The 18,285-nt window shown below is 38.0% G+C and overlaps 1 protein-coding gene across 2 annotated transcripts in view; it reads left to right on the top strand.

Moving 5' to 3' along the window:
- LOC139718960 (NAD(+) hydrolase SARM1-like) overlaps positions 1 to 17,974 on the top strand; it is a 63,226-nt gene extending 45,252 nt beyond the window's left edge. The window contains exons 6-10 of one of the 2 annotated variants that reach the window (XM_071630409.1): positions 3,746 to 3,817; positions 11,622 to 11,766; positions 12,855 to 13,044; positions 13,606 to 13,727; positions 15,132 to 17,974. In XM_071630409.1, the coding sequence (XP_071486510.1) occupies positions 3,746 to 3,817; positions 11,622 to 11,766; positions 12,855 to 13,044; positions 13,606 to 13,727; positions 15,132 to 15,294 (692 nt within the window). In that variant the 3' untranslated portion in view covers positions 15,295 to 17,974. The remainder of the gene's footprint in view (positions 1 to 3,745; positions 3,818 to 11,621; positions 11,767 to 12,854; positions 13,045 to 13,605; positions 13,728 to 15,131) is intronic. The other variant, XM_071630416.1, reaches the window with a different exon arrangement.
- Positions 17,975 to 18,285: the final 311 nt, after the last annotated feature.

The raw sequence follows: 18,285 nt of genomic DNA, 5'->3' as shown, positions 1-18,285 counted from the left end.
CTTTTGAATGACAATTGTCATTATATGCAAAGATATCTTTCAGTCTGATAGGATGAGAAACAGCGCACTCTAGTAGTTTGAAGCGGCCTGTGTTTCGAATTGTTGTATCACTGCACTTGTGAAAGTGAAAATACATTTTTCCCAGTAATGATGGCTGACACTTTTAGGTCAAGATAAGTTTTCTTGATCATGGCTCATGACAAAGCGTGTTCAAAGGAAATACAGATCTCATTAAACACAAACCCACTTAAGATTCTGTCAGAGGGTATGATTACCCAGTGGTAAGCAAAATATACTGATTTCATCAAGTGCTTTCTACGTTTGCATTTACAGTTGATTTATAAATGTTAATTGTTGCAAGATATAGCCTCCTTGTTTGCTTATTGTTTAACTTTTTATAAATTAAATTTGTTGATAGTGTGTTACACAAAATCAATATCTTATAGCATTTCTCTCATGTTAGTAAATGCTGGTAGTACTTTAGGGAGAATATTGCAGCTAGGGTCTTTTATTAATCTCAATCCTTGTTACCAGTGTTAAACTCTAAGATATATTTAAAGTGAAAACATAGTTCTGGTATTAAAGGGTTTGAGAACCCATCTTGCACTATATTTACTTGCAATATAATATAATCGAAAGAGTCTACCAGGAAACTTACCTGCTGACGCGATTTGTCGGGATTATGAGTTGTTTTGGAGTATTTTGAGATCAAAAATAGAAGTCGGTGTACTGACTTTTATTCCAGAAGGATCCAGGCTAACTTGGTCTCAGGGCCCCATTTCAGACAATTTACATGCAGTTCATGACAATGACAATGACAATTCCCCCCCCCCCCATATTTTATACATACACACACATTCATTTTGTATGTGCGCCAAAGAGGTTCTTTGATGCCCACATTGTATCAGCTGGGCCCATAACTGCCACCAGCCAGAACGCAAAGCGCTCCCATAGTACAACACTCTACAATCCAGAGGAATAACTTGACCCCGCCGTCAAAGTGAGGTTGAGTTGTCCCCAAGTCCGAGTTAGCCTAACCCCATTCTGAGATTGTGACTTCGGCAAACCTGTTTGGTTAATATTTCGCACTTTCAACATTATTGTGCTGTGCCCTTTTTTTGACATTTCCTAATGGATCTGTTTCAATATTCCTTTTTTCATTATCATTCAATAATGTGCCATTTTCCAGAGCTCAGAAATGTAGACGGCCGTGTTGCACAGCTGTTAGGAGTGTAGCTGCTGTTTCCCCATCACCACAGCAGCCAAATGAATTGATAAACTCTGTTGTACAGCATGTTTTAGGCATACTGCCATGGTTTTGCTGCTTTTTGTGTTTGTCGGCACATGGATGATCATTCTGTGGTGTTGAATGTCCGTTACCATGGTATTTGAGTAGACTTTGTGGACATGGGATGTAGTCTTGCTCTATTAGTGGTTGGCGAGTCCTTATCATACCGGTACTCCTGTTTAATTGTAGCTTGAAGTGTCAGCTTTATTGTCCTGCACCATGACAGTATCTTCCAGGTAGGCTGTCAGCCAAGCAAACTGTCACCATACATCATGCCAAGGGAATTGAAATTACTTGTAGTAGAACAAGATATGGGGGGTTTGAGTTACTAAAGCTATGAACATTAGAGAGGTTTTACTTGTATATCTGAAATCATATCGTCCACTAAAAATAGTGATAGGTCATGGCTATATTCCAATTTAGATTGCATTCCCCTAGTTTTATCCTGCCTTTAGTGAATATGTAGGAAAATAGCCTTTTTTTTCAGAACTGTGTTTGATAAATGCTTTCTGTTCAGGATTGTTGATTTCTTCTGTGATCATATTCAGGTTTTTATAGTGCAAAGGGACCGTGGAAAAGTGTTGGCTATTTCTTCCCAGCCACCAGTGTGGATCCTAAAGATAATCAGTGTTTGTAGGGAAGCAATACTTTATCACTGGTGTTAAATCTGTTTCTGTGGTCATTTTAAGCCATCACATATAAAAATGACTTGGCCATTTCTCTTTCCTTTTTCAGCGAGCAATCCAAGTTTATACTTTGCATCTTCAGTGTATTTTCTTTTGTGATGAGCAAGTTACCCCATTGTGATGAATACGTAAGAAGTAAATCTGGCTTTAGGGTCTAAGTTTCAGAGAATTCCACTGCAAGAGAAAATTCTTGTGGAACCAAGATGGTGACCCATTTTAGTTGTTATTCATGTTCATGCATGTATAAACTGAACTGATGTAGGTATCTTTTTGAGAGAGAGTTGTGTATCTTTTTTTTTTTTTTTTGTAGAACATCACATGCTATTAATGTCATATGCATAAACATACTATGTATTCTTCTTACCCTACCCCCATTCTTGCACAACATGTATAATGCACCAATGCACCAACCATACGTATATTACATACAGTATGTGGTTTAAGTGACATTTCAGTGCAGCTCTCTCAAGCTGGAGTCCCTTTGCAGAGTTGTGTCATTCTCATCTAATGATGGCATAAAGTCATAGTGAAGTCAACACTTAAAGGCAATATTGACAGCTCCTTCATGTAGTTTTATGAAACATTCTGATCTTTTAATATTGTATGACTAAGCCTCACAGCACATTAGGTATACTTTCTCTTGTAATAATATTTACGACACCCTTTGCTCAATGCTAAAGCTACACAAAATGTCGCATATTTCATTATCATGAAAACCACTTTCGATTTTGTTATCACAAATCACATTGTCATTTTTATAATTGTAGTAGAAAAAATTAAGGTCTCCTGGACAAAATCAAGAGCCAGATGATGTTAATGCCAAATATTCTTTCTAAATTACAATGCAGTGAAATGCATATAATCTTGTGTTTCTGTGGTGAGTGATGCAACTACTTTGATGAGAATAGGAATTAAAGATATGTCCAATTAAGGTTGTCAGTGAAATGCTACAGTTTGAAATATGAGATGTGCATACAAAACATTTTAAGATAACTTCACTAAGATCTAGATTTTTATAAGGCATACATGTCCAATAGTGGGTTGTTTAGTTAAATGCTACAGTTTGAAATAAGAAATATGCATGCAAAACGTTTTTTAGGTAAACACTTTACTATCTAGATTTTTATAAGTGACTCAGCCTGAAATGTTTTGTCATACAGCATTGTCATTGATGATTATTTTGGTCCATGGTTTAGAAATGACAGAAACATCTTGCTTCTCCAAAAGCATCCATGTTGACTCATGTGTGAGCTTTCAGTTGAAAGAACAAACAACTATTGACACAAACAATATTCAAGTAAAGAATTCATAAGTAAAGCACATGTGAGCTGAAGATTTGATAACCAAAGGCATGATATCTTAGACACACTTAGAAATGTTTCAGAGATAATGGATTACATAGATAATTTCAGAATATTGTAGAGTTTTGATGAGAAGGTTATATTTTGAGGGAAGAACTTGTTGCACAAGCATTTATGCTAATCAGTGTACCTTCCAAGTGTAATCTTGTGCTTATTTTGTTGTGTGTATCAAGGTGATCTTGCTATATCCCTGTATTGTATATTAATTCTTTGAAAGTCTCACCTTCACAGCATGATGCAAGAACCCATTAAGATGCAGTCTGTCATTTTGTTTATATCTCCTTTATGTTGCTCTTTTTATATTCATTGTATTACTATAATTTCACTCCCCTTGTTTTTGTTTGATTTCATATTATTTTTGTGTGTGTCTTTGTTTGTGGCACACTCGTCTTTTGTTATCTTCCTTCCAGCTTTCAATCCATATTCCGATCCTGTTCCTCCTTTTGCTCCTCGTAAGATGTCCATGAAAAAAACATTCCAAGGTAAGCATGCGTGACTATGAACACTTGGCACCTACACTGGAATCAGAGTGATCCTTGTGTGTTCTGCAAATGGCATATTTATTTCTCTGCGTGATTGCTTTGTTCTTTTATGCCTCTTCCCTAAAGGTTGCCTGTGGCATTATGTGTTTGGGGTAACCATCTAGTCATTCATATGCCCCAGATATCGTCAGCACAATCTACGAAAAAAACAAAAAAAAAAAAAAAAACCAGCATGTTGAGCTTTAGTTGACAGTTAAAGCTTTTATCAAAAATTCTTCAATATTACAATTTTCAGATGCAGTGATATGGGCTGAAGTCAAAGGTCAATGAACGGGAAAAGATTCCGCCATTTTCAGGTCATGACTTCAGCTTGGAAGGTCTAGTAGTTTTGTAAGTAGTTATTATGGATAGATAAAATTTGGAAATATGTTGTGTGTAAAGACACTACAGTGGGGCATCATAAATGTAAGCAGGTAGAGGTAGCCCCTCTGCCTACTCCAGTCTGATTGCTTTTGGTTGTTTGTTTCCAGTCCGTGTCGTGTTTTGGTCTTTTTTTTGGGGGGGGAGGGGGTAGGTTGATAAATGTAAGTAATTCCTGTTAGGAAAGAAATGATTATGCATCTAGCTGTAGATTTCAAAACCAATGGCAATGTTTATCTAAAGCTTGAATGTGAATGGTAACATCTACTGTAGCATATTACCAGTGTAATCTGTAGGTCCAATCCATGTTTACATACTGATGGTCAACAGGACTTATGACGTTTAGTCTATTTATAACTTTGCAATCAAATGATTTGTTGTTTTGGACTCGTGTGTTCAACTTGTGGGCTAAACTCTTTGAAAGTGTCCAAGGCACATCATGGAAGACCTGCAATTGACATACTGTAGAGTATGTTTGTGGGTTGTACAGGCAACTCGGGTTGTAACATAGTCCTCAGGACTGGCAGTTTTCTTTTGTTATATCGAAATTTGGTTGTGGCCAAACAATGAAGTTTACAAACATATATAGATGATAATTTTGGGGCCTGACTTTTTACTTTGTTGTAGCATTTTCATTATCACCGTGTTCATTATAATGGAAGTGCACTGTATCAAGTTTACGTTTTACTGCACTATTTTCTTTGTTGGCAGCATAGCAGCAGCTGTAGTCCTGAAAAATCACTGCTCTTTTGTTTAATTCCATTGCTACTGAATATACACACACACAAACACCTGCACAGCACAAATCAATATATTTTAACATCTAATATGTTTCGAGATGTCAGTCACTTCTTTTAAAGAATTGTTTAGTGAGATTGACCAGTCCTTGATGTCAGTAGTGACATTTATTTTATATTTTTTTACAATCACACTTATGTATATTGAAGATAAGATTGCTTAATAGGATAATGTCTTCATGTATACTATACTGTAAAACGAGGAATTTTCGCGCGCATTTTAATTTCGCGAATTTCGCGAGCGCCAAATTCGCGAAATTTAAATGCACGTGAAAGCTTTTGTCTACACTGCATGCATTGAATGCCAGTTTAGCAATTCGCGAAAATTTCATGCCACGAAAAAGGCTGTTGGCTCCAATTCGCGAAAATTTCATGCCGCGAATATATCATGTTTTACAGTAGTCAGGCCTTGATAACATTAATGACTTAAGGACAGTCATGTTAGATAGAGAGGTTTGGAGGCTCAACTTTGTTTATGGAACCCGAGTTGGCATCGGCTGAAGCTAATACATGCCCTCGAAATAGTAGTAGTAGTAGTAGTAGTAGTATACTATAGTCTGTTGTAATGCTTTGCATTTTACCCTGAAATAACACATTATACAGTCTGATACTTTATAGACTCCTTTGTGAAATATTAAACTTTTGACAAGGTTTTTGTTTGTTTGTTTTTTTTAAACACAGCATAGATTAAAGTAAAAGGTATGATGTATTTCATTCTAATCCCATTGGCAGAATAAACTGATCATCTGTAATGAAGGCTTTTTGCTCAAAGTGAATGCTTTGTTAGTGTGCTGTGGAATAGAGCACACAAACTATACAAAATGTGAATTGCAGGTGATCATGAGATAAGGCTATACTGTTCTACTGTTCCAAACTTCTGCATATCAACCTCACACAAGGGTACAACTGTATATGTGCATTATATTTCTTTCTTTTCATAATTGTGTTCTTATTTTTTTTAAAAAGAAGAAAGTGACTGCTATTCACAAAATTGACAACTCCCTAAAATGTTGTCTCCCATAACACAAGTGTGTTGTGTATTGTTTCCATTGCGGGAAATTGCTTACCTTTTTCTTGAAAAGTGATAATACTTCTCATGCCTCAATAGCAAATTTAACCACACATGAAATTGTTGTACAAGTCCCATTACACTGAATATATTGCTTATGATTGTATTGCATGTTCTGTATTTAATGGAACATTTATAACATAAGTATTTGCATGTTATTGCCATCGTAACACATTTATGAAAATATTTGCAAACCATATAGATGAATATATAGATAACATTCTCCTATGTGGACTATTTGGAATATCTGTGTATTCACAGAATCTGTCATTGCCTATTTCATCATCTTTGTCCAAATATTGACCATATCAAACAAGACCATGGTTAAGATATTGCCTCTGTAAATGTGACTGCTTGCGATGTGTCCTTTTATGTGATTTTAGGATTTGAGGAAAAAAAGCATCTTGAGTAGAAACTACCATACTGACACAAGCACCGAAACTGCCCACTTGGGAAAAAAAGAAAGAAAGAAAGCTTGCTGCAAAATAGTGTGTAGAGTTGTACACAGACCGAGTGCGAGCAATGATCTCAATGCCATGGTATACTCCCAGCTTCCTGAATTTACAGATGCAGGCAGCTAGATGCTAGCTATCGATCACCTGCTCTGTGTGTAAGTGTGTATGTGTAATAACAGTACTTGAATGGGAGTCGCATAGACATTACACCATGGACGTATAATACATGACATGCTGTCTCATGTAGGGTATCATGAAAGCACTGCACTATGTTCTCTTACTAGTAACTTGTTTGTTCTACTTTTTTGTCATCACATTTAGTGTAGTGATATCTTCTCCAAAAGCACCCTTTACATTGTGTAAATATCAAGATACTAAGATACGAAGGAGGGAAGTTAAATAGTGGTATCAAACTCTTGTTTTTACATTATTGTTTCACGTGCTGTTTGTACCAATTTTCCTGCTGCTTACAGATGAGAAATAGCATTTTATGTGACCACATTTTAACACTGCTGATACAATGTCCTGTCAGGATACATGACACAAGGTTCATTAATGCTAGCATTGTTACGTCACATTCTCGAGTAGTTTACCAACCACCAGAACAAATTTGAGACCTAATCATTTTTTTTTTCAAAGTAACAGTTGAAAATGTGTGGTCAGAATCAATGACTCTTCATAAAACTGAACGTCTGACATATAAATATAAGTGATTAAGGAGAAACTGGACTGTAAAACAACCCGGAAGTATCCACAGGAGAATTTAGACCTTGAAGATGTGGGATTCTGTTCCATGTGTCTTCTGCTGTCATTTTCTATACATGAAATGTGTTCGGCATCATATTTCTCATATTTCTCATATTTGAATTGTCTAGAAGTGTACTTTTTATTATGAAGACACACATGGTAATGTATGCCTGCCATACATCATCTCAAGTGTTTGGTATGATTGATTGTAAATCAGCATGGAGGGACTCTACCAGGCTTAGATTTAGCAAGCTGATATTGAAGAGATTGTAGAAGAGCTGTCCTTTCGAACAAAATGGAAAAACTTCACCTGATCTCTTGTTCTGTTATTGTTAATTTTATTCAATATCTCAAAGATGATTAACATATTGTGTAAAGAAGTATTACCGTAAAGTTCTGTGTATAAGACGCACTATTTTTTCGTCGGAAAACATTGAAAATTGGGGGTGCGTCGTATACACGGGTACAGTCGAATCACGGAAAAAAATCTGTCATGTACACCCAATAGGGGCCATGTATGCCCATCGACGTTTGGAAGGTAAGCAATCACTAAAACTTGCGGATAAATGAGCGATCTTTCAATCTGGCCATAGACAACAGCTGTAACAGCACTGCTGTATGCTACCGATGTAGCATACAGCTACATGTCTACCAAGCTACCAACAGCCAACCTAGTAGCTGGAATATGGAATATGCGATGTACAGGTATCATTACTAAATTACCGATTCCGTAAAACTTATCAATGTACTAGTATCAATATGGCCATAGACAAAAGCTGTAAAATACGGAGTAGGATCGACACTATGTCACCGTAAATATGAACGATGTGTGAAGCATGCATGCATATCCGTGTCATTCGTTTGCTCTTCATTTCACGAGGCCAGCTAGGATAGCATAGCTACACTGTAGCTAGCTAGCTAGCATTTTGCAAAGGCAGCAGCTGCAGAGAGGCTCTTGCAATGGACTCGCGTGCACACAGCGATCGGATCGGAGCGCGCTTGCCCATTGCGCGCTGTGTGTGCAAGTCCATTGCTCTCTGTGTGCGTGTGCTGAAATTATAGCGAGCTGCCTTTTGCAAAAGGCTGGCACTGTGCATACAAGCATGGTACAAGAGACACACATGTTACTGGTAATCCCTCCGGGCGAAACAACAGTGAGTGTAATTACCGTACGCACCCCGTACGTCTCACCGTATGATCCCTCTGCTACACATTTTGATGTTTTTCTTATTTTTCGTAATGAACCTTCCAGTCTGACATGCGTCAATATGCGAGACACCCTCTGATGCTATGTATGACAGCAAAGATTGTACTGTACACTCATGAGTACGATATGCATGACACATGTAACACGATTGAAAGGCGAAACAATAGCAAGTGAGTACCAAGACAAGTCTCGCATTTTGCGTCTTCCATATTTTGCCGATGTCCAATGAATACCGTTAAAAGAAAGTATAAAAGGAAACGAAAAATAGGGCAAATACATACTGCATTCTAGGGAAATTTTGAGCTGAAATGATATGTATGACACACGCAATATTTGCGTGGAAATTTTCGGTTTTTTTTTTTTTTTTAAATTTTAGGTCCGAAAGTAGGGGTGCGTCTTATACACGGTTGCATCTTATACACGGAACTTTACGGTACATTGCACTGTATTGAAACTTTTGTCTGTCATAAAATAATGGCTCAATCTATTTCTGGCTTAGATTGATGAATGAATTTTCTTTTCAAAACAGTTGAAACTGCTCTTTTCCCTTGCTATCAATTCCAATATTGATCTGTATACTTTCCATAGGTCAACTATGATTTAGAACTCAGATCTGAGGCAGCATCAATTAAATGTGTGATTAATGTAAATTCACAGATAAAAACATGGTTTTTTTTTTTAGCTCACCTTAACAGAACGACATGGGTGAGCTATTGCGATCATTTACCATCCAATATGTGTTATCCAACCTCTGTTGTATGCAGACTTTTTTTACATTTTCATCTTGTTTTGAAAACTGGTGAGAGGATAATAGTCAAACTTGGCAGGAATCATCAGAGGTGGGAGGAGATCAAAGTTTATTCATATAGTGATGGTGCCCCCAAAGGGACGTCTATGGCAGATTCCAAGTGCCCCAAATCAGCAAATTTTTGTGATTTTTTTTTTGCATTTTTCTCGTACGGAAAACTGGTGGCTGGATTTTGACCAAACTTGGCAGTAATCATCAATCGAAGGATAGGATCATAGATTGTACATATGATAGTGGTGTCCCACAGAGCCTACACTGTACATATCCCAATTATCTAATTTCATACTGGTAATTTAAAAAACAAAATCATCTTCTTCAAAACTGGTTTCTGGACTTTGACCAAACTTGGCAGGATTCATCTATTAGAAAAGGGGATCATAGTTTGCACAAATGGTGGTGGTCCCGCTGTATGGGTCCCTGGTGCAGTGCAGGGTCTAAATGTACCCAAATTAAAAGAATGTTATCCAGGGTGTCTGCAGCTATCCCAGAGTCATAAGATTTTTAAAACTAGAAAAGCACTTGTAGAGCGCAGACCTCTGCCAAGTAGCTCATTCCCACCCATTATACATGCATGCTTAAAATCGCCCAATTTCCCAATAAATAGAAGCCTTTTGTTTATGTCATCAGCTTCCAGTTACGCGATACCTCGCCTGAGCAGGGCATGTACTTCAGAGTGCGTATGCAAATCTCAAATACGTGCAGCTTGAATCCCCAAGTTCATTGACCCTATTATCTGTGAAAAGATAAAAAAAATCCTTCAAAAATCCATAAAAATTCCACGGATCACTACCAAAATTGAATCATGTGTTTTTTGTGTCATTATCAACTTTTCCTGCAAGTTTCATTCAAATCCGTTCACAACTTTTTGAGATATTTTGCAAACAGACAAACCAACGCTAGTGATCACATAACCTCCTCCTTCCTTGGCGGAGGTAGTAATTTGTTTCAGATGAAGGGCAGTGCATATGTGAGCATTAGACCAGCAGGCCTTTTGTTTATATCTGAAAAAACGAGTCTGCAGCAATTTCATTGTTAATGCCCCAGTCACATAGACATCCCGGATCACCCCGGACCACCCCGGATCTGATCCGGGGTGATCTGGGGAGAGATCCGTGTTGACGCCTTGGACATCCTTGGACATCCGTGTATGTCCGTGTAGATCAGGGGACATCCGGGAGGCCAACATGGCAACTTTTGGAGGTCAAAAACATCCGGTGTCTTCCGGGGATTGCTGTGTTGGCAGAGCAATCCGGGGTGGTCCGTGTGGCTGCCGTGTTGATACCGTGTGTACAGTCATACCAACGCTCGTCGACACTCCATCGAGGTCGAAACTATCCCGGATCTCCCCGGATCTCCTCGGATCACCGTGTAGATCCTTGAGCATCCAAGTTTATATGTGACTGGGGCCTTAACCCAGATATCAAGAGCTCATATTTGCTATACAGGATTGGTGCATAGGTGTGTGTGTGTGTTGGGGAGGATATATTATCAGTTGCATTTTAAGCTGCCTTTTTGCATCACATATATCTGTGCAGAATAGCATTGTAGCATGTAAAAAAATTTTCCCGTTATTTCTCCCTTGCATTTTCATTTATCTTGCGGAATAATGAAAAGATTTAATAACAATTGATTGAATGATGATATACATAGATAATGAAAAAAACAAGGCCTCTGCAGTAAAATTTATGGCAACCCATCAAATATTTTGTTTTGGTAATATCTCATCAGCTGCAGACATGATAAAGCTCATGAAAGACTTGGAAAGTATAGAAACCTAGAAAAAGCTTGTCCACATGTGATGGCAAAATTTCATTTTAATATACAGAGGAAGAAAAGTTATCAATCTTAACTTGGAATATGTACAAAAATCATCAGAATACCATGATCTTATCAACATGTATTTAATCTGTAATTGAAACTTTTGATTTGCACTTTTTCTAGTAGTAACTGAAAAAAAAAGAGAGCATATTTATGCATGCGTGCATGACCTTACAAACTTGGAGTATCAAGAAAGTGTTGGTTTGTGACAAATTTCAGACTAAGGTGAGAAGTGTGAAGCTGTTTCAAAATATATGATTATTTTCCAACACTCTGTACATGTGCACCTGCAACAAGAAGCCCCACAATAAACGTGAATAGGGGTCAAGGTCTTGATCTTGACTATATGAAGACAGCATACCATTCACAGTATACAGAGAAAAATCTCCAAATTTCTGGGCATAAAGAAATACTGTTTCTGTGAGGAAAAGAGACTGAATTGACCTGTAGCTCACACAAAGGGTTGTTGTTTTGCTCTTACAGGTTTGGAGTCGTACCCACAGGTGTTTGACAGTCCCCAGAATGAGACGAAGCAGCTAACAGACCAGGGTGACACTCAAAAACAGCCCAGGAAGAGTCTTGATGTCTTCATCAGCTACCGAAGGTCCACAGGCTCCCTGCTTGCCAGGTGGGTAGCAGGTCACATCCAAAGGCTACTGTATGCTGCAAATATGCAGCAAAAGTAGCAATAGGATGACAATGTGCAATATGGAGAGTTTATACTTTAATTATGACAATGTCAGGGATAGCAACATCGAGAGACACAAATTGTATGGTTGGTTGTTTGTTTATGGTTTGCCATTTATGACAATTTTTTATTCAATGAAACCTGTTTGGGATCTTGGAAAACAAATGATGCTCATATTTTCTCTGTAACAAAAAACAAACAAACAACCACACAAACAAAAACCACACAAAGCAATTGGAATTGAGAAAAACATTTGTGTAAATGTATGTTTTTCCTAACTCAACAGAGTCATGATTGTGCAAATTGGACCCTGTTGTGTTAATACCCATGTCTTTAATAGAAGAATAGACCTCTGTACAGATTCTTGGAAACTGCCACATATATAATATAAATTGTTGTGCAAAGTTTCTTCTAGTGATTCAGAGTGGGGCCCTTGTTTGAAATTTTATCCACAAATATTTTTGTGGTTTACCATTACTCAAGACATCTAATAATAAGATTTTTAAAAAGAGTAACTGACGCATTCAGACATTTCTGTGAGTTGACAGTATTTCAAAATGCGTTATCAACCTATCGTCAGAGTAGAGTCATTTTTATAATTCATCAAGTCGTGTATTATGGAGACTACTGTATTTTTGTGCATGACAAATTGTCTTTGTTCTTTCTTTTCCCCTTGTCATACATGCTTATATCTTTGGAGAGTTATGGTAGCAACAAGAGCATTGGTATCTTTATAGGGACAGATGTTTCAAAAGAAGACTCTTGCGAGGCCTATTTCATCATACACCTGACAAAAGTAAACTTCTCATAATTGTAGTCAATAATGGAGCAGCCTGACTAAAGTTGATCAGCTGTTCAAATTAGTTGTGAATAGCTAGTTGCTGCCACAGTGATTTCAATTTGTGTATTAAGCTGACAGCGACTGTAACTTCCAATCAAACTACATATAGGAAACAAGTGCACAGAGTTTGTACAGGATGTTTTGACATGCCCTCCATCTCATCCTCCATCTGTTTTCCCTGCAACAGTCTCCTCAAGGTCCATCTCCAGCTGCGTGGCTTTACCGTCTTCATCGATGTGGAAAAGCTTGAGGCTGGCAAGTTTGACAACAACCTGCTAAACAGTGTGCGCAGCGCCAAGAGCTTTGTACTGGTGCTGTCTGCCGGCTCACTGGACCGCTGCATGGGAGACAAAGAACACAAGGACTGGGTCCACAGGGTGAGCAGGACTGCATAGGATCTTGTCTTACGGAAGTAGTTTGGCTGACACTCCTGGCTGACATTGTTGAGTAGTTTGCCTCTTGAGGAAAGCTCAAGAAATGCTAGGTGAATTCAGATAGATATAGGAAGCATATGTTTTGCTGACTTGAATGCCAATTAGTTAACAAACATGATGTCCTTTTAATATGACATAGAGTTCCCCAACCTTCCCCATTCCTGCAGTATGCCAAAGGTATTTCAGATCAGTTCTTTTCATGCCATATCAAAAAAAAAATGATGATAGCTTTGATTGTTGAGCAGAGGCCGTCACATGTATTAGAAAGACCAACGACGAAAGGTTATTCTTACAAAAGGGAAATGGAAAAATGGACCAGCCAGTGTTGATTTACATCTGTTTTGTTGGATATCAGTTACACTGTAAATCAACAACTTGTAGGAAATAAGTCAAAGCCATGTTACCAAAACACTGCAGATCAAAAGTAAATAATTCAGTACCATTAGAGTCACATATATTTATCACAAAGACAAATGCAGAGAATGTATTGATCATTTCTTTCAGGAAATTGTGACTGCTCTTGAGTGCAAGTGCAATATTGTGCCCGTCATTGACAACTTCAAGTGGCCAAAGTCAGATGACCTTCCAGAAGACATGAAGGGAATTTGCTTCTTCAATGGCATCAAGTAAGAGGCAGCTCCTAAGATACAAGTTGTACGGAGGAGACTCTGTGCCTTTTTTCTGCATTGTCCAGAGAAAGAAATAAAACTATGCAGTCATATCGTCACTCACACATTCATTTCATCATATAGATGATGACTGGCTTGGGAGGGAAAATACAGAATGTTTTACCGGAAGGTTTTAAAATCCTTTTGAGGGACTTGTGTCATCCTTACAGCACGTCTTTCAAACTGTGAGGTCAGGACATTCCATGTATTCCCAACACAAAAGCTATAATTGAAAAAGTTACATGGGTTAGCAAATTACTATAAGAACACATACCCTCAACTTGGTCACACAAACTGTACTGAAGTAGATATTGTTTGGGGCATTCAAAAGACTTTCAGATAAATTCTGTAGTTAAAGGATTCTTCATCTTTTGCTAAGCCTCATTTGCCATTTGACTACACTTACAGATTCCTCCATGTGAGAACATAACAGTATCTATGCAAGGCATTTTAGCAGTGCAGTAAAGATGTGTATTTTTGTCTGCTTGATATGCATGTGCAATGTCAGAGCATATTCAATGCAACACATACATGCAAGCTGCTGTATTAATTTACCACAGGCTACAGTAGTAAAGTGGCCATGCTATAATAAATCATATGTTGTCTTGTCTACAGTTGAGCAGATGCACATACGCCTGCTAAGTGTGTGAATTCTACAAGAGTACAAACTCTTGCTAAAAGTCTAAGTCACAACTTAATGCAGACAGCAGATTCTACCTCAAATTGAAGTAACTGATTTCTACAGCTGTCTATTTGAAATTGCACTCATTAGGACAAATATTACTCTCATCATCGAATCATGCAACTCACGCAAAATTCTGAGGTTTTGCAGTTTTTGCCATCCAATATGATAGAAATATTCAGCCTGCAGATGAACATAACAAACTTACACTACACATGATTGTGCTTATGCAATCACAGATTTTTATTTTACTAACCAGTATGACATAGTTAGGTGATCTGAGTATTCTCTCGGATCACCTTCTGTATCTTTTGATAAGATGTATGTTCAAAAAGCACTCCTTGGTTACCTATACGCACAGGCCTTTTTAGGCCTTGTTAGGTTTGGGGAGGGGGAATGTGTGCAGATTGACAAAAGTGTCTCTTTCCTGAAAATATAAAAATATTGTCACATTGTATGCAAGCAAATGAATTTTCTACAAGTGATATTGAAGTCACATACTTGTCACAGTTATTAACAAGTCCTGATGGGGATTTTACTTAACTTGTATTTCAGCAACCAATATGTGAGATTTTTTTTTTGCAATTTTGCCCAAATCTCCATTCGACAGTTACTTTGGATATTAGATTTCTCCAACAAATACAGTCTTCATTAATCCAGTTTGGTCTGTCATTCAATAGGTGGATACATGACTACCAGGATGCCTGCATTGATAAGCTGGAAAGGTTTCTGAAAGGAGAGGAGAACATGGACAGATACATTGACAACGAAATCATGGCCGTGCGACAGATGATGGCAGGTCATGGCCTTCGAACCAGCAGTGGAGGAAGCAGCGTGTCGTAGACATCTAGACCCATCCCTTGGCCTTTCCCGTCTGTGAGATAGTGATTGAATGCATGGATATATGTCTCCTGTAGAGTTCTGCTCAACTTCAGTGGTTAGTAGTGAGGAGCCTCAAGTCATTGACCAAAAAGCAGAGTCCTAGCACTTCCAAACTGTGGAGTAGACACTAGTACAAGAATAAACAGCAGTCCAGCATTGTCCCCTGTGTGTGATGATTCAGTCTATCATCTCAACAGCTGTTTGGGGACCAGTTGGTCAGAACTGAATGCGTTTTCATCAGGTCTTGCTGCAGGAGCGTTGTAGAAGACTAGAAAATAGCTTCTGTGTTTATGTGCATTGCTTCTGTGGTGCAGTGATCAACAGTGTAGCATATTTTAGCCTGCTTGGCCCTAATACCCAGCACTTAAAGAAACATTGACACTGTGTGTCTGTGTCCATCTCCCTTGTAGTGGACAGTAGGAGATGGAGACCTTGATGAGGGCCAACAGGCAATCCCTTGAGACACAACCCCCTTTGGCAGTCATCATGAATCGTTGGAATGCAGTGATGATACAATGGTGTCCTTATATTTGTGACCTCCACAATTCTGGGAACTTTGGAGATCCTCGACTACAGACCAAATGATTTTCTCAATCCAGTGCTCAGACTGCTGCAGCCGTGCAGGTGCCGTCATCGTGTAGTGATCAGATGTCTGGTGACCCTGTCACCTGAGAACCTGCACTTTTTAGACTGAAGTACAAACAGAGCAGTGCTGTACAAGTGTTGGTGCAATGATGTCAAACTGTTGTGCCATAGCAGACCTTGTAGCATATCCCGTGTTCCCCTTTGTCAGAGGACATTCTATAACTTCTGGTTGTAGCACTGAATTGAATTGTATGATACCTTCTCGTAACTTGCAGTCCACCTTACTCTCAATCCAACATTGAAACCATCCACATGTATAGTATGTAAAGACTTCGTGCGTTTGCTTGAGATCATGAGGAGCATGCATACTGTATGTTTGCAGATTTCTTGTAGACACTTTGACATAAAAGTATCATCAATAGTGATATCTTTGTTAATCTGTGGTTTTTATATATAGACCATAAGCAAACAGTTATTCAATGAACATGTAGATTTGTGAAATCATGTCAGAATTAATTAAACCAGGACTCCATTGAAACGGATTATCAGAAAATATTGAAGGAGATTGCAATGCACTTTGTCAAGAATGCTACTCAATATTTGCACATAGTATATTCCATTAAATGTGTGATTATGATAAATATGCACCAAAGCTTATATCATGTACCAATTGATGGAGGTTCTCTTGCGTGGCAAGGCAGACTATCCTGATAAACACACTTCAAGCTAAGGCATGACATGTATCGAAGTCTTGACGCTATGATGTGCTTGATTGATCTTTCAAATTTTCAAAATCAGCATATAAATTGTGTGCAATTTTGATATTTGTGTATAGAGAAAATCTACAAATCAAGAATTGGATATTTACATTCAACTAACACCTCCTCACCTAAACACAAATGTCTTTGTGGAGTGAATATCTATGTGTGTACATAAAGCAAGCAAAACTTGAGTAAAATGCAATTGACCTGTTTGTGAAGTCATTGGTGACATACATGTTGATTTTATCAGTACTGTTGGCATAAAATCACAGCTAGTTTTAACATCTGTGGATGTTTTTTATGTATCAGCTGTTAGCATAATAGGTCTTGTAGATTGCAGAATACTGACTTTGTGCTGGATTAATTTTCATATTTTATGTTTGTGCAACTGCAGAGGTGGCTACTGTCCTTAAAGTACATGTACTCTGTGGAATTGTGCTTACACCCAGGATGCAGAGCTATTATTGTCATGTTCCTATTCCACCAACAGTACTGGTAGCTCATCTTATTGTCATTTGATCTGCTATAAGGCATAAATCTTGTATTGAACCAATAGCATATTTTGCATGTGTGCCATTATCTGTGCCAAAGAAAAACAAAAACTATGTCTAATGACGTTGTTAGCAGCATGGCTACTGAAATGGTGATGGGGGAATGACAAAATGTATTGTATTGACCCTCGCCCCCCGGCAGTGCAATGATTGCTGTAAGCAAATTCTGTTCATGTCTACCTGTCAGCCTGTCTATTTCTCAAAGTTTAGTATAGTTTCTGTGTGATTTCCCTCTCAGTTGACATAAACATCAAATAATTACTACTTAATAGGTCACAGATAATCCCTGAGGCTATATTTTTGTGTTACAGGTACATGCCAGTGAATGAAAATCAACATTTTTTATTCTCATGATAAATTATCAATGAATTGTGCTGATGATGATTTCTAGCTGTATTATAATCCCTCTGTTGTAGAGGAATCATCAAAGTTAATATCACCATACTATTCATACCATGTATGGATGCATGATGGCCCAGAGTGAGAAGACAGTCAGAAAGATCTTCACATGCAGCATGCACCTGCTGATTAGAATGGAGGCAGCATTGCAAGTGATCATCTAGCAGTCATGTACAGAACTATGGCAGTGTAGTGTGATTGCTGTGCAATTAGCCTCCTCCATCATGTCAGCTCATGAATATTAGATACCGTGGAGTCCAGTGTGAGTGGTTGCCATGCTATGACTCAACGTCATCTGTCTCTTGGTCACAATCAATTGATCAAACTGTACTTATCATCGCTTGGTCACCCGTCGATAATTTTTGCTCTGTATAGGAGACTGTGTTACTGTCGTACTTTGCAAGATAGTGGAAGTCGTAGGAAGTCATATGATGCACAACCAACCAATCGGCTGTGAAAAAAAATGTTTTTGTAGTATTTTTTATATTTTTAGCTCAATTGCCTTTTTCATTTCTAGGGATGAGTGTTTACTGATAAAAGACAAATGATGTTATCAAGGAATGTAATGTAGTGCTTGCATACTGCAAAGCCCTGTACAGAAAAATAGCACCCTATCATGTATATCGAGGATGTATTATTTTGATTTTCTTTTTTAT

This window comes from Diadema antillarum, unplaced genomic scaffold, assembly GCF_040938485.1.
Source record: "Diadema antillarum isolate AM-2024a unplaced genomic scaffold, OU_Dant_1.0 scf00000008, whole genome shotgun sequence".
Classification (NCBI taxonomy): domain Eukaryota; kingdom Metazoa; phylum Echinodermata; class Echinoidea; order Diadematoida; family Diadematidae; genus Diadema; species Diadema antillarum.
This window is presented reverse-complemented; position numbering and strand designations above follow the sequence as displayed.